Raw genomic sequence first — 17,596 nt, forward strand, 5'->3', positions numbered from 1 at the left:
GAGTTTGGGCCACAGACAGCTGAACGCCTGACTGTCAATGGTGGAGGGAGAGAGACAGAGAGAGAGAGAGAGAAGTATAGAGATTTAGGAATGGAATTCCAGAGTTTGGGCCACAGGCAGCTGGAGGCACGGCTGTCAATGGTGGAGTGATGGGCATTGGAGGAGTTCAGAGGAGTTCAGGACTGAATCGAATCACAGAGAACGATGGAAACCTAGGATTGGATCTTGATCAGGGAGGGGGGGCGGATGTCAGAAACATTGGAGTCATTCAGGAGGCTGACAGATGGTGTAATAGAGGATCCCAGTGTTTATAGGGTAGGATTAGCAGATGGGCCAAATAGCCTCTCCCAATTGGCCTTCCCTTTGTGAAATGCAGACTAACAGGATGCACGGAGAGACAGCCTTTGCACAGAAGGTCGTTGGGATTTAGAATGTGAGGTCAGGAACACTGGGAGATGGAAAATCAAGGAATCTGTTTTAATGGGGAAACGGAGAGATCTCTGAAATAGGAAACGTTTTTACAATTATTGCAAGAAGAGTTTGCGATGTGAATCCCACCCATTGTGGCCGGTATCACTTCATAGGAAATCTACGTATTAGAGTATGACAGCTAGTCTCACTGTAATATACAGTTTCCCGAGGTACCCGAGGTGATGGGATCTATCCCCTTTGCCTTGGAGACCTTGGTCTCCACAAATGGGGAGGAGACAGAACGGCACTTGTAGGCATCTCTGAGGGAATAGGAGGCTGCCAGGTGCATGCCCTTTGATTGGTGTGATACCCTGGCACTGGCGGTGCCAGCCTGGCACATTGGCTGTACCAGCCTGGCACTGCCATGGTGTCCAGGTGACGCTGCCAGGGTGCCAAGCTGGCTGTTTGTGTACTGGCAATCGGGCCAGTGGTGCCCTGTGCGGATGTTGGGGGGCGGCCGGGGACGGGGGACAAGGGGGTGTGGGAGGACTGTCCCACAGTGCATTGGGGCTAGAAGGGGGTTCGGTAGTCGCATCAGGAGCCTCGGAGATCGGGATCGCATTATGAAATGGCCTCCCGATCTCTTGCTATACTGAGGAGTTCAGGCGAGCGGAGCTCCTTGGTGTAGAAAACGGGGCCATGTGCTGCCTCGGCTGCATGTTTTCTGCTCAAGACCCTTATTTAAGACGGGCGTTGTGAAGCTATATGTTTCTCGGCACTGCGAGGCCCGGGAAACAAGCAGCTAAACCCCCTCGCTATCGGACTTTGTTCCCATTTAGTTAAATTGCGCCCAAAGAGAGATAGAGACTGAGACAATTGAATCTCTGTCCGCAGTGGCTCAGCATTTCATCCAAATCACGTCAATCGCAAACCTATTCAGTCCCTCTCTCCTGCAGTGGGATGTCTTCTGTTCCCAGGAATCTCAGTCCATCGCCCCAGCCCCTCCTCTCCTCACCCCATCTTTCTGTTTCACACTCAGTTTCAATCAAATTTTATCTGTGCGTATTCCATCTTCTCTTCCAAGTGTACATTCCAGTCACCACTCAAGACTTAGGGATTGACGTAGAGAGAGTGGCCTGGTGTGTCAGGGTTCCCATGTCCCGCAGCTCCTCCCACTGGACTATCAGAGGGATCTGTGGGGAGCTGATGTCTCCCCCTCTCTGGTTGTGTTCTGTGGGTCAGTATGCAGCATGTTCTGTTTACCCTACAGAGAAATGGAAACAGAAGACATTCTCACATCATTTACTAACACTGATAGGGTTCAATTATTGTGTAGCCTCATTAGTGTTAGTCATGGCTCAGTGGGTTTAAAACCTTCACTCATGTCATGTGAAAGAAACCAACACTGACAGTGCAGCATGATGTACCATCAATTGTACGCAAGGCGAGTGATTTACCAAAGTCCGGCTTTAATAGACTAGAACACAGCTCTGCGATCGTCTACAATGGAAAGGACGATTGTCAGGCGTCTGACCATTTATACCTCGTTAATAGAGGCGTGGTTAACTCAGCCTCTCAGCCAATCGGTCGAGAGGCACATGACCGGCCAGGGCCAATGGTAAGCCGACGTTCTGGCCCAATGGCAGACAGGTATGCAGATCATATCACCACACAGCACTCCCTCAGTACTGACCCTCCGACAGTGCAGCAATGCCTCAGTATTGACCCTCTGACAGTGCTGCACTCCCTCAGTACTGACCCTCTGACAGTGCAGCACTCCCTCAGTACTGACCCTCTGACAGTGCAGCACTCCCTCAGTACTGACCCCCTGACAGTGCAGCAATGCCTCAGTATTGACCATCTGACACTGCAGCACTCCCTCAGTACTGATCCTCTGACCGTGCAGCACTCCCTCAGTACTGACCCTCTGACAGTGCAGCACTCCCTCAGTACTGACCCTCTGACAGTGCAGAACTCCCTCAGTACTGACCCTCCGACAGTGCAGCAATGCCTCAGTATTGACCCTCTGACAGTGCTGCACTCCCTCAGTACTGACCCTCAGCACTCTCTCGGGACTGAGCCTCTGCCAGTGCAGCACTTCCTCAGTCCTGACGCTCCAACATTGCAGCACTCCCTCAGTATTGAATCTCTGGCAGTTCAGCACCCCCTGAGCACTGAACCTCTGATACTGCAGCGCTACCTTATTCCTGATCCTCTGACGCTGCAGCGCTCCCTCAGTACTGACTATGTGGGATAAGTGTAAACAGCTCCTGTACCTGGTGATTCACAGTGAGTGGACTGGGGCTCAATTCAATGTCACTGATCTCTGAAACTCTGTCCTCCGTCGCTGTCTTCCTCCTGCAATAACACAATATCGCACTGTCGTTATCATGAATCAAAGGGTCAGTGCAGCACACACAGAGCTCACTGTAACCTTCTCCTAACGCTGGACTGTCTCTTAACCCAACGCTCCCTCCTTCTCTTTCCGCCATTGCCCTGAAATATTCCCCTTCACAAATGTATCCAATTCTCTTTTGAAAGTTCCTATTGAATCTGTTTCCACCGCCCTTTCAGGCAGCACCTTCCAGATCAGAAGAACTCATTTGTAATGAGCTGGAAGCAGGACAATGAAAGATATCTTGGATCATAGGGGATTATAGTGGACACAGGAACCATGGGTGCGATTCTCCGCACCCGCGAAAAATCGTGAAATTGTCGTAAAAAACGGGCGCGTTTTACGACGGTCGGGAAGGGTCCATTTCCCGAGGTATTCACTTCCGGGAAATGGGCTAGTAACGCGGCCGCGTCAATCACGTGCGCGATGACGACGGAACGTGGCGACGACACGATCACACCCAGGTGACGCCGCCTGACGCTGTAAAAAGGCACGGGCGAGCACAGAATCCGTAGGCCATGATGTCGGAGCCCAGGAGAGCTGCACCTCGTTTTGTGGAGGCCGATGTCGAGACGCTGCTCGATGCTGTCGAGCAGAGGAGGGGCATCATCCGCCCGCGGAGAGGGCATCGCCAACCTGCCAGCGCGGTAGGCCAGGCCTGGCGTGAGGTGGCTGCTGCCGTCAGTGCTGTGGGGCAGACCCCTCGCTCTGCAGAGGAGTGCCGGAAAAAGCTTCACAACCTCACCAGGGCTGCCAGGGTAAGTGCCAAGAAGGTGCCCCCTGGTCACAACCATCCCTCCCCCCCCCTTTACTTAATCACCCACCACCCCCCCTGGCACGGGGGGGGGGGGGGGGGGGTGGAGGGGGATTGGGGCAGAGTTATTTGAGACCCAGCGCTCTGGCCCCGTGGAGAGATGCAATAGTCTTATGACAACTTGACCCCCAAACTGTGCCAGTATCTGAACGGACTGCTGATACCTGCCGTATTGTAATGATCTACCTATGTACCCTCCCCAAACAGGCCAAGTCTGCTCACAACAACCGTGAGCGGCACAAGACTGGAGGGGGTTCGCCCAACCTGCACCCCCTCACCACCTATGAGCAGAGGGCACTGGACCTTGTTGGGGGGTCTGCCACCCGGGATGTCGCGCTATGCGATGTTGGCGGATCTGCAGCAAGTGAGACAACCCTCCTTGACAAACACCCACCCCTCCCCCATCCTCTGTCCCTTCACACACCCTGCCCACTTGGACACCTCCCCCATCCTCTGTCCCTTCACACACCCTGCCCACTGGGACACCTCCCCCATCCTCTGTCCCTTCACACACCCTGCCCACTGGGACACCTCCCCCATCCTCTGTCCCTTCACACGCTGCCCACTGGGACCGTCCAGCGGCCTGCCGAGCAAATCTAAATAACCCGTCTCATTCTCTTCCCTAGGACGTGATGCCGAACGACCAGGGCCGTCTGGCTGCAGACGGACACAGGCATCTGCCTCCACCTCACCCGGGGCCGCATGACAGAGGGTGCCCGATCAGCGGGGAGTCCCATCCTCCCCAACCCAATCTGCGGATCAAGACGCCCAGAGGGTGGCGAGAACACAAGCCACGGAAATGGCCAGCGATAACCCTCCGGACTCTGAGCGGCCCCACACCATTGAGGAGGCGCTAAATTGCGACAACATCGGGCTTGTGGCACTGCTATCTCCCACAACATCCATCATCCCAGAGACACTCACCCCGGCGGGCCTATTTAGTGATGAGTCTCCTGGGTCACAGTCTGGTTCGCACATCACAGCTGAGCAGGTATAGCAGGTGGAGGTCGGAGCAACCGAGGGCCCGGAATCACGGAGGCCAGGATGCAGCTGGCTCCCAGACGTTTTCGGAGTTCCTGGAGTTTCTCAACCCACCCGCACAGCCGATGCCTCAAGAAACCCAGGGAAACAACGACGGGATGAGGGCTGCCTTCCAGACTCTGCAGACGCTGTTAGAGGAGTCGAACCGCGTCCACGAGCAGGGAGTGGTGCCGCTCATGGCAGAGACCCAGTCCGACACCGCACGGATGGCATCCGCGGTGGAGGCAATGGGTCAGGTGATGCAAGGCATTGGGGTTAATATGAACGCGTCATCCTCGGCCCTGGACAGGGTTGCCCTCTCACAGGCAGCAATATGCCAGAGGCAAAACGACATTGCCAGCGCCCTGCAGGCCTTGGCCCAGTCTCACCAGGTCATGGCCCAGTTGCAGCAGTCAGTCGCCGAGAGCATCAACCGCCTGACACATGTGCTGGATGGCGTCGTGCACACACAGGTTGAGATCGCACAGTCCCTGGCGGGAATGTCTAACTCCCTGGACTCCGTGTCTGCAAACCTTCGGATCCTGGTGGATACCGTTGCAGGCCTCCAGGACTGGCAGCGCCAGGTGTCGGTGGTGCGACGGGGCACCTCCCCGCTCGCACCTCTGTCCCAAAGTGAGGCCCGGGGGCCACCGGGCTCCCCGAGGGAGGAGGAGGTTTCGGGGCCCGTCCCATTGTCCATCACGGGACGTCCCGGAATTCTCGGCCTCCCCCATCCCATCCCTGGTGCTTCGGGTGGGCAGCAGGCAGAGCAGGGTGGCACAATGTCACCCGAGACGCCCGCAGAGCAGCCTGGCCCATCAAGGCCGGGTCGCCCCAGGAAACGCTTGGCCAAGGAGAAACGAGTCGAGGGGGGCGATTCGCAGCAATCCTCCTCCACTCCTGCTGTATCATCTGGGGAGTCACATAGACGTGGTGTTAGGGCCCGTAAGGCAACTAAGATAGACACTGAGTAAGTTGGCACGGGTGAAGGGCACAGTTTAGTTGTAGGGGCTAGGGCACCTGTAAATAATTGTTAACATTAAACGCACTGTTCCACCTTACTTGTAATACCGTGTGATTGTTCCACAGCCACAGGAATCGTGATGGTGACCGAGTGTCGCTGGGGTTGACGAGCGGTGAAACTTCGGTGCCGGGTGTGCAGTCACTGCCCCTCCCCCCACCCCCTCCCACAGCTAGCCCACGCGGGCACGTGATAGACTGTCAGTGACGATCTCAGCGGCCACCAAGGTGGATGGTTCAGCTATTGCCATGGGTCAGACTCTCTCTAACGATTCTGAGCTCACAGCTCTTCGCAGAGCGGGCTGTCATCATTCCACATGGCACTGATCACACCCGCTGACACAGCCATCAATGTTGTGCCGTACCGTCTGGACCCAGTGGTAAGGGTGATGTCGAAGTGGAGCACTGAGAGGGGGTTGGGGGGGATTGTGGTGGTGGAAGTTGTGTGTTGACCCTCTGCACGACTAGCGATGCAGGTGGTGGTTTGGTGTTCAGCGGGGACGTCACATGCGATGCGTGAACCGTGCTGCCACCAAGGCATCGCGTGCCCGCCGGGTCTGTCGTGCCGCCTCCTGGACATCCCCAGCACCTGGGTCATGTCTGCGTGCTGCGCCCGCCACTCCACCAGCCTCCTCCTCCTCCCTCTCCTCCTCCTCCTCCTCCTCCTCCTGCACCTCCTCCGCCTCCTCCTCCTCCTCCTCTGTGCTGGCACCACTGCCACTGGCTTCTCCCTCCGCCTCCTGCAGCAGGTCATCTCTCCTCTGCATCGCAATGTTGTGCAGCGCACAGCAGACCACTACAATGCGAGCGACCCTGTCGGCCTGGTACTGCAGGGCCCCTCCGGAGCGGTCCAGCCACCTGAATCTCATCTTCAGGAGGCCAAGGCAGCGCTCCACCACACCCCTGGTTGCTGCATGGGCCTCGTTGTTTCGTGTTTCCACTTTGGCCTTCGTATAGGCGTCATCAGCCAAGACCTCAGCGGATAACCCCTGTCGCCTAGCAACCAGCCCCTCAGCCAGGGGGTCGTCCCTCAAACATCGCAGGGATGAACGACTGCGCCAGTATGTAGGAGTCATGCACACTCCCTGGGAACCTTGCAGAGACATTCATGATCCTCATGTGGGGATCGCATACCACCTGGATATTCATGGAGTATGTCCCCCTTCTGTTTGTGAACACGTCCCTGTCCCCTGCAGGCGGGCGCATGGGGACGTGAACACAATCGATTGCCCCCTGCACCCTCGGTATCCCGGCCACGCTGGCAAATCCACGAGCTCGTGAGTCTTGACTTGCTTGGTCCTCGGGAAAGGTGATGTAGATGTCCGCGATGGCATAGAGGGCATCGGTCACATCCCGGATGCACCTGTGCACCGATGACTGGGAGATCCCGGAGAGGTCCCCGCTCGGAGACTGGAAGAAGCCGGTAGCATAGAAGTTAAGAGCGACCGTCACCTTGATGGCAACCGGGATCGCGTGTCCTCCCCCCGTTGCACGTGGGGCGAGGTGCGCCACGAGGTGACAGATATGTATCACCGTCTGCCTACTCAGCCGGAGTCTCCTCCTGCAGATGATGTCCGTCATTGTTAGGAAAGAGACCCGGACACGGTACACCCTCGGCCTTGGTCGTCGCCTCTGGCGCCGCGGCTGCACCCTCACTCTCTCCTCCTCCCCCTCCTCCTCCTCCTCCCCCCCATGCTGCTCGACGACTGGCAACTCCTCGGCCCTACCCTCTGCTGCTGCAGCTGGCCCTGCATCCACTGCGGGTTGTGGCTGTGGATGCTGCTGCATCTCCAAATGCAGTGCAGCGGCCCCAACCACTGCGCAGAACATAGCCGTTCTGTTCACAGACATTGTGCTAACCTACAGAAGGGTGGTGGGGGCAGAGAAACGGGACATGTTAGACGGAGGTTAGTCGACAACTTGGCAGCCGACAGCCACGGGATACTTGTGTGTCCCGGACTTGCTGCTGACACGCGGGCAGCCTAACCCCTGGTCACTTTCTGCATCCAACGGCCAGTAAACTATGTCCTCCTCACGGGTGCGTCAGTGGCCTGTGGCCGTAAGCCACAGGGGAACCAGCGGCCGTGTCCTCGTGACCGGCACGCCATGGCATGGTGGCAGACATTTTGTTACGGGGTTGGACGGCTCACTCGCTCACTCTCTACCTAACCCCCCCCCCCACTCCCACTCCCCCCCTCCATCTTCCCCACTGTCCCCTCCGTCTCCCCCACTTCCCCCCCATCTCCCCCACTCCCCCCTCCGTCTCCCTCACTCCCCCCCATCTCCCCCACTGCCCCCTCCGTCTCCCCCACTCCCCCCCCATCTCCCCCACTCCCCCCTCCGTCTCCCCCACTCCCCCCCTCCGTCTCCCCCACTCCCCCCCTCCGTCTCCCCCACTCCCCCCCCATCTCCCCCACTCCCCCCCACTCACCCCCCCATCTCACCCACTCCCCCCCATATCCCCCACTGCCCCCTTCGTCTCCCCAACTCCCCCCTCCGTCTCCACAACTCCCCCCTCCGTCTCCCCCACTCCCCCCTCCGTCTCCCCCACTCCCCCCTCCGTCTCCCCCACTCCCCCCTCCGTCTCCCCCACTCCCCCCTCCATCTCCCCCACTCCCCCCGCTCTGGACCCCCCTCCCGGTCTCAGGGATGCCTTCCCCGTTGTGGCCAGACTCGAGCGGTGCGCTGAGCGGTGCGCTGAGCGGTGCGCTGAGCGGTGCGCTGAGCGGTGCGCTAACCTCCTCGAAGCTGTCGCCAGCCAGCACGACTGGTTGACGAACTTAAAAAGCAGGTGTGTTTGACACCGTGTAAACAGTGCGCGATGACGTCGGGACTTCGGCCCATCCGGGCCGGTGAATAGCCGGGGGGGCCAATTTGTAGCGATTCTGGTCGTGTCGGGGGCGTGATGGAGGCGTTTGGCGGGAATGGCGACTCCGAGATTTTGCGGGGTTCGGAGAATAGCGGGAGGGCGTCGGACCAGCGTCGCCGTAAAAATTTGCGACGCCCGCTATTCTCCGACCCGTCGTGAGTGCGGAGAATCGCGCCCCACTTATGGGAGAGGAATAAGACACTTAGCTTCAAGGTAACAATTACCGACTGAGGGAAAATACATTCAAGTAAATATTTTGAAATATAATCAATTTAAACCGTCACACTTACTTTCTCACATACATAAAGGTTAAAATTCCAGCCACGAAAACATTCAACATGATCCCAGCTGTGAGCAATCCTATTGTCCGTTCACTGGAGTCTCTACCTGTAAAAACAGCCGTTAATCACTGAGTTACGCCTTTAGAATAAACATCCTGGGCTGGATTCTCCGCTACAAGGATTCTCTGTTTCGCCAGTAGCCTGGGGATTTCCCGCTGGCGTAGGGCTGCCCACAATGGGAAATCCCATTGGCTGGCTGGCGAGATGGAGAATCCCACCCACTGTTTAAATGTGTTTCCTCTTTTCACTCCTGAAAGGTCTGCCTTTTGGTTTTAGACACTGCCCCCAAGTCTGAGACTCGCTCCAACACAAGGAAATAGTTTCTCTCTATGGACCCCTATCTGTTCTCATTAATATCTTGAGTTCAATAACTTGTTAGTCTTATAAAGTTTGAGCAATTTGAGCCGAATGGGCCTGATGGACAGACTTGATGGGCCGAATCGCCACATTCTGCACTGTAGGGATTATATCATTCTATCATTCTATTGCATTCTTTGGTCCTCCAGCCTTATGTTTCTCGGCAGCCTGCTCTTTCCCGGTGGCTCGATTCTCTTTTCCATCCGCTTGTCAATGGGATTTTCCATTTGAGCCACCCCACACCACCGGGTAATCTGTCGGCAGGAATGTGCTGCCAGTGGGAAAAGAGAATCCCAATGACCAGTCAATTATGGTCCTAATGTTTTATTTCATCGACTGCCCTGGTATTCATTAAACTACTTTAAAAACACTATTAAAATCAATGACTTAAGATAGCTGCCACAGGACACTTGATGTTTTGTAGACCAATTCGCCAGTTTCTGAAAATCTGCAATGAGAATTACAATTAAGAGATGGGAAGACAAGTTTCCATGGAATTCTATGATGCCCAGAATTGCTGCCAAGATGTACTGAAATGTTACTGGCCCTCACTACCAGTCTACCAGCAAAATGGCAATATAGATAGTATTCTTACCAGCTCATCACAGGGAAGAAGGGCCCACGCAGAAGAGACAAATAAAGTAATCACCAAGGCCACAAAATAATTGCCATTGGACTGTGCAGAGATGAACTCATCAATTACCTTCTGAAATTATTACAGGAAGAGAGGTCAGGTGACCAGGATAACTATTTTGATTGTTTTTCTTTAGAACACCCAACATGTTAATAACAGAGTCGGGGAAAAGTCTTCCAATGCAGCAGCAACGGCATCTCTCCCCCCTCCCTTTTCAAGTTCAAGGCCCCGTCTCTAATACATTGTGGAAACCACCACACTGATAGAAGCATTTTGGAAAGCCCACAGGGATAGAAGCATTCCATTGAAAGGGACCTCAGGTACACTGGATGTTGGAACTGATCGATTGCGTTTAGAAAACTGATTGTCCCGTTGAATTCAAATTTACATCAGCCTCACTCCATTGGAGTTTAAGGACCACCATGGAAAGATTTACGAGGCCTCATGGGCTTCATGCCACTAATGATGGTCCCGGCAGCTGATTCGCCGGGACCGCACCCATCAGCTCCCAGCCAACAAGGGGAAGAAGTACTTAAATGAATGCTGCAGATCCAACCCCACACAACTTGTATCCATTCCACTGAAGAGACCAGCCCCACGATTTGAGGATGCCGACCTAGCCAGATTGTTGGACGCAGTCACGGCAAGATCAGGATGACCTGTTCCCCCGAGGGGCTCGAAGTGTCAGCCATAGGGCAGCCACTGCTGCCTGGGATTGCGTGGCAGCGGCCGTCAGCTCGAGGAGAGTCACCAGGAGGACCATTCAGTGATAATCAACGACCTCCACCAGGCCGCACGGTGGGTTGGCACGGGACCCCTGGCACCAGCCCCGCCTATGCCCCAGGCCACCCATGTCCAGCAGTGCCACCCACGCCCCCTACTGCCCATCCTTCCCCCCTGCTCCTCCCATTCCCCCTACCAATACTGTCCATTTCCCCCCCCCCCCCCCCCATTCCTTCCACGATGAGCTAAGCATGTGGCTCACGATGCCCCCTCTGTGTTCCCGCAGGAGAAGTTGGCCCACAACAGACTGGAGAGAGCCCAGACAGGCGGCAGGGTTCTGGACATCAGAGTCCTCATCTCCTATGAAGAACAGGCCTTGGAGACCGTGGGGGTGGCCGAGGACTGATGTAGGAGGTTTGCGTACAGCACAGAGGTGAGGATCCACCGGCTGCCACCGAACACCCGTGAGTTGTTGATGCCATACAGAATGACCCATCACTTCCACTGCTCACATGCCCATTCTCCCGCAGGATCCTCATCCTCCGGTGCCGGCCCATCCTGGATGGTACCCCCCTGCCTCCCATGAAAACATCACAGAGGGGAGCTCCGAGGACACCACTGTATTCATGGCACAGCTGTTATCCCCACCCTCCACCAGCGCAGAGACACACATCTCAGTGGGTGACAGCAGTGGACAGGCTTCTGGGGCACATTCTGGTGAGCACCACAGAGTTGCACATCAGGTAGAGGCAGAAATTCCCATGAGAGATAACAGTCGGAGGTCTGCAGGATCCCAGGACCCAGCTGGGTCCCAGTCAGATGCTGAGCCTCTCGACCAGGTTAATCTGGGCTGATGTAGTCGATTGGGTGCGGCGGCCGTGATATTCAGAAGGGGATGTCAGTGACAAACCAGCAGGTCCATTGCTGATTGGAGGAGCCTCAGAGGTTCCTGTCGCAGGAGATAGTGCCGGCAATGAGTGGCACGGAAGCCACCACTGCCTGCTAGGGTGGCGACCGCAGTAAGAGCCTGGTTCACGACGTCAGCAGCAGTATCCAAGGCGTGACTCAGTCAGTGACGGCCCTGGCTGAGTGCCTCAATAGCATGCCTGACTCGCTGGGGCAGGGGGGGTGGAAAAATGTGTACCAGGCAGGTGGACCTCTCTGAGATGCTGCGGAGCATGTCCTAGTCACTGAGGAGTATTGCCCAGGGCGTTGACACCATTGGGGAGCCGTCAGGGCTGGCAGAGCCAGGTGCCTCTGGGGCAGCCTGGTCTCAATCCAGCATTCTCTCCATCCCTGATGACCCCCCAGGTCCCATGGACACTGACAGGGAGGAGGGGGCACTGGGTGACGGCGGCCACCAGCTCCCCAGAGTTCCACCTCCATGACAATGACGTGTTCTGATGGAGTTAGCACCTGGAAAAGGGTGGCACGGCAAGGCATGTGTCACTGGCAAGTGGACCGGGGCCCTCTGACCCCAGGGACCTCAGCGGACACCCACCAGGGGCATCGAATGTCACAGGATGTGGAAGCAACATGCTGCCTCCAATTCTAATGGGCATCCTGGGGACATACCCAGACGCAACGGCAGAGCATGGAAGGTTGAGCAGGTCGTAGATCATTGAGAGGGCACTGGGGGTGGTGGGGACACATATGTACAGCATTTACAAACATTTCACCCGATATATATGATGCCTCTGCCACTTTCTTCCGCAGGTGATGGGTGTGAGCGAGCACTCAGCAGACAGGCAGGAGTCAGACTATGGCATGGATTGAGGGACACCAGTGCTCATCTCACAGCGGGGTTATCATCACCCGCCTGCCATCAACAGTGACCCATTGACAGCACTGACACAGCCCATCACCCTGGAGTGATGTTACACTGACCCTGGGAAGGAGGAACAGGGTGGTAAGGGGGAAGGAGGCGGGATGACAGACAACATCATGTCCTATCTGAAGTGGGTGAGGATGAGGCCTCACTGGCCCTCCGGGCTTGCTGGACCCTCGCCACTGCCACCTGTCCTCCATCCTCCAGTTGGTCCTCAAAGTCCCCCAGGCTTGTCCTCTAGCCATTCGTGGTCCTGCTCCTCCTTGGAGGTGGTCGCATGTTCCTCCCCCTCCAACCCTGTTGCTGTGGAAGGTTGTTGAGGGCACAGCAGACCACTATGAAGCAGGTGACCCTCTAGTTGGGTCGGTGGGGTCCTGCAGTGCACCACCAGAGCTGTCGGGGCATCGGAACTCATTTTGGCCAGTCCTATGCACCGCTCAATGACAGCCCGGAGGCTGCATGGGCCTTGTTGTATCGGGTTTCCAAATCGGTCACTGGCTTCCATAGTGACGTCATCAGCCAGGTCCTCAGTATGTATCCCTTTTCCACCAAGAGCTGATCATCCTGGGGTGTTCCTCGAAGAGGCTGGTGATGTCTGACTGCCCCAGGATGAAGTAGATGTGCACACCCCCTGGGAAGCGGCACATACGTTCATATTGAGGTGTTGGTCGCACTAGAGCTGGGCGTTCATGGAGTGGAACATCTTCATGTTGATGTATGGCCTCCCTCATGGCCCGGGCCACAGAAGGCAATATGCGTGCCATCTATTACCCCCTGGACATGGGACATCCTGTTGATGGTGGAGAATCCTGCTGTCCGGGCATCTAGTTGGGTACAAGTCAAAGTTTAGAAAGTTTGCTGCCTGAGCAAACAGGGCATCCATGGCCTCACAGATGCACCTGTGGGCTGTAGTTTGTGAGATGCCACACCGCACAAGCCCTGGAATGATTCTGAGGTGTAGATGTGCAGGGCTGCAGTGACCTTGATGAGCACTGGGAGAAGGTATCCTCTTCCTCCTCCACGTTATGCTGGCACAGGCTCTGTACCATCTCTTGTTGAGGCATAGACTCCTGTGGCACATGCTCTCATCTGTTCAGGGCAGCATGGTAGCATTGTGGATAGCACAATTGTTTCACAGCTCCAGGGTCCCAGGTTCGATTCCTGCTTGGGTTACTGTCTGTGCGGGGCCTGCACATCCTCCCCGCGTGTGCGTGGGTTTCCTCAGGGTGCTCCGGGTTCCTCCCACAGTCCAAAGATGTGCAGGTTAGGTGGATTGGCCATGCTAAATTACCCTTAGTGTCCAAAATTGCCATTAGTGTTGGGTGGGGTTACTGGGTTATGGGGATAGGGTGGAGGTGTGGACCTTGGGTAGGGTGTTCTTTTCAAGAGCCGAATGACCTCCTCTGCACTGTAAATTCTATGACCAGTATCTTAGGTTGTCGCTGTCCTGATAGGTGGCTAAGTGCTCAGGGTGTGGGGTGGGATCTGCACATGGGTCGCCCGCCGCCTTGAGGCTCTTGTTGTCGCCACTGTCACTGTCTCCTCTGGCATCTGGCAACCTGGACTGCCAGTAGGACTGCTGGGGTCCACAAAATCATCCAACTCATGTAATGTCTGTCAGGAATTGGAGAGGATCAGAGACTGGCAACCAGTGGTATCTTCCACCCTGGGACCCTCCATTCTTCCATTGCTCCACTGCCATCCAACATGCTCAGCTCACGCATCCCCAGATGCAGTGGGGGCCCCTGGTCACTGAACCCCACACCCTGTACCCCAGACACGTGCATGTAACGTTACCTGGACCAGGTGCTAATCCACTATGCAGTGTTCTAACCCACCCTTGGCCACGGAAATGTCCCCGATGTAATGTAATAATAATAATAATCTTCATTAGTGTCACAAGTAGGCTTACATTAACACTGCAATGAAGTTACTATGAAAAGCCCCTAGTCATCACACCATGGCACCTGTTCAGTACACAGAGAGAGAATTCAGAATGTCCAATCCACCTAACCTGCACGTCTTTCAGGACTTGTGGGAGGAAACCGGAGCACCCGGAGGAAACCCATGTAGACACGGGGAGAATGTGCAGACTCCACACAGACAGTGACCCAAGCCGGGAATCGAACCAGGATCCCTGGCGTTATGATGTAACAGTGCTAAACACTGTGTTACCGTGCTGCCTTTCTTGTTGGATGGCCTTATTTACATTATATTACAAGGACACGTGTAACTAAAGCTCCAAAAGATTTCTTAACAATAACTGTGGGTCAAATATATACAAAACAAAAGATGAACAACAGAGTGAACATGCACAATCAACCTCTCTCGCAACTCCCTAGTCAGTCGTGGGTCACTGGACTCTAACATTTTCTTAAATTATATACACTGCCATGGGAGTGTCCCTTTAAGAAATGTTTTTGTCTTATCACATGGCTTCAGTGATGTCATTGTGTGGGTGGAGCTGGGCTGTGACTGAGTTTTACTTTCGCTTTGAGTTTGGACTGGTTTTGAACTGCACAGGTTGAAAGAAATGTATTTCTATCTTAATTTTAAAAGCTGTTTCCAGACCGCGTGATAACGTAAAAGGGATAATTGCTTTCTGGAAGGAATTCAAACCTGCTGTTTGAAAAGGGGAACAGAGTATCCCTACTCCACTCCGAGGTCCCCACCTGCTTCAAGAAGACCACCATCATACCGGTACCAAAGAAGAACCAGGCAACGTGCCTCAATGACTACCGCCCGGTGGCCCTGACGTCAGTTGTAATGAAGTGCTTTGAGAGGCTGATCATGAAGCACATCACCTCCATACTCCTGGAACGCCTTGACCCACTTCAATTCGCATACCGTCGCAACCGGTCCACATCAGACGCCATTTCCCTGGCCCTACACTCATCCCTAGAGCATCTCGAAAACAAGGACTCCTACATCAGACTCTTATTTATTGACTACAGCTCCGCCTTCAATACCATAATCCCAGCCAAGCTCATATCAAAGCTCCAAAACCTAGGACTTGGCTCTCCACTCTGCAACTGGATCCTTGACTTTCTGACCAACAGACCACAGTCAGTAAGAATGAACACCAACACCTCCTCCACAATAGTCCTCAACACCGGTCCCCCGCAAGGCTGCGTACTTAGCCCCCTACTCTACTCCCTGTACACACACGACTGCATGGCAAAACTTGGTTCCAACTCCATCTACAAGTTTGCTGACGATACGACCATAGTGGGCCGGATCTCGAACAACGACGAGTCTGAATATAGGAGGGAGATAGAGAACTTAGTGGAGTGGTGCAACGACAACAATCTCTCCCTTAATGCCAGCAAAACTAAAGAGCTGGTCATCGACTTCAGGAAGCATAGTACTGTACACACCCCTGTCAGCATCAACGGAGCCGAGGTAGAGATGGTGAACAGTTTCAAATTCCTAGGGGTGCACATCACCAAAAATCTATCCTGGTCCACTCATGTCGACGCTATCACCAAGAAAGCACAACAGCGCCTTTACTTCCTCAGGAAACTAAGGAAATTTGGCATGTCCACATTAACCCTTACCAACTTTTACAGATGCACTATAGAGAGCATCCTCTCGGGCTGCATCACAGCCTGGTATGGCAACTGCTCGGCCCAGGACCGCAAGGAACTTCAGAGAGTCGTGAATACCGCCCAGTCCATCACACGAACCTGCCTCCCATCCATTGATTCCATCTACACCTCCCGCTGCCGGGGGAAAGCAGGCAGCATAATCAAGGATCCCTCCCACCCGGCTTACTCACTTTTCCAACTTCTTCCATCGGGCAGGAGATTCAGAAGTCTGAGAACACGGACGAACAGACTCAAAAACAGCTTCTTCCCCACTGTCACCAGACTCCTAAATGACCCTTTTATGGACTGTCCTCATTAACACTACACCCTGTCTGCTTCATCCGATGCCCATGCTTATGTAGTTACATTGTATATCTTGTGTTGCCCTATTATGTATTCTCATGTATTTTCTTGAATTCTGTTCAATTCCCTTTTCTTCCCATGTACTGAATGATCTGTTGAGCTGCTTGCAGAAAAATACTTTTCACTGTACCTCGGTACACGTGACAATAAACAAATCCAATCCAATCCAATCCAATCCAATCCAATAACAAGTTTTATACCAGTGAGAATGCCATGTGCTGGGGCACACCTTTGAAAAGGGGTTTCTGGTTTTACTTGGATTTTGTTATTGAATTGGAACAGTTAAGGGGGAATTCATTCAGGGTTATACATAGATTACTGTAGCTGTGTGGGTCTTATGTTTGTGGTTGATAAAAATTCTTACTGTTTGTGTTTATACAAATGTTAGCTAAATTCGTAGAATAAAGCTTGTGTTTTGATTAAAGCATCTAAGAACTCTGTTGAATAACACCTGAAAGGCAGGCTCTTGTACTCATCCTAGCCAAATTCAATAAACAGTTGAAGGTCAGGTGAACTCCATGATATGCTTTGGAGTTTTCTAAACCCTGGCCCATAACAATACACATACAAGAACAGCAAGCATAGTGTGTATAATTAATCCAAATCTACAAATTGAGTGGATCAGGTTTTTTTCTGTCTCTGGATGGTGTTCTCAAAGTTTGACCTTGCTGCTCGGAACTTGTAGATTCAATGTTCTCTATGACATTCTCATGCTCAGGAACTGCTGAACTATCTGACACTACAGCGAACGTTAATTCTGATGTACATCCTTGAAGAGATTGAGGTATAACTATAGAATTAACGATTCTAGATTCGTCATCCGTAACGTTATTGTGAAAGTCTTCTCTGGATTTCAAGAACGCGCAACGATTTCTTCTTAAAACCAACATTGTAGGAACGAGGTGCTACTTTGTGATTTCTTCTCATCGGTTCAATTTTTAGATTTTTTAAATCAGTCATGCAGATTAAATTGGCTTGGCACCAGTGTCTAACTTCAATTGGACCACTGCACCATTCACTTCAAATGGTAGAAGCCATTTGTCTTCACCAACCGCATTTAGTTTAAATGGAGCATAAGTTTAAGTGCTGGAGAATTTTGTGATGTCTCCAAGGTGGCTACTCGCCTCCTCATGTCCCACAGCAGCTATTCCGCAAACAGCTTAATGTTTTTAAAAGGTGTACTAATCTGTGTCCGTGTGACCACTTGTTAGGGAGAGGAGATGGTTAGATCACG

General features: G+C 53.8%; 1 protein-coding gene across 1 annotated transcript in view; it reads right to left on the reverse strand.

Moving 5' to 3' along the window:
- The window catches only part of LOC119974257 (hemicentin-1-like), a 63,481-nt gene that overhangs the window by 20,979 nt on the left and 24,906 nt on the right, over positions 1-17,596 (reverse strand). The window contains exons 15-16 of the mRNA XM_038813027.1: positions 8,820-8,916; positions 2,688-2,769 (exon numbers count right to left, since the gene is read on the reverse strand). Coding sequence (XP_038668955.1) covers positions 2,688-2,769; positions 8,820-8,916 — 179 coding nt within the window. The remainder of the gene's footprint in view (positions 1-2,687; positions 2,770-8,819; positions 8,917-17,596) is intronic.

The sequence above is a fragment of the Scyliorhinus canicula genome, chromosome 12 (assembly GCF_902713615.1).
Source record: "Scyliorhinus canicula chromosome 12, sScyCan1.1, whole genome shotgun sequence".
Taxonomy (NCBI): Eukaryota; Metazoa; Chordata; class Chondrichthyes; order Carcharhiniformes; family Scyliorhinidae; genus Scyliorhinus; species Scyliorhinus canicula.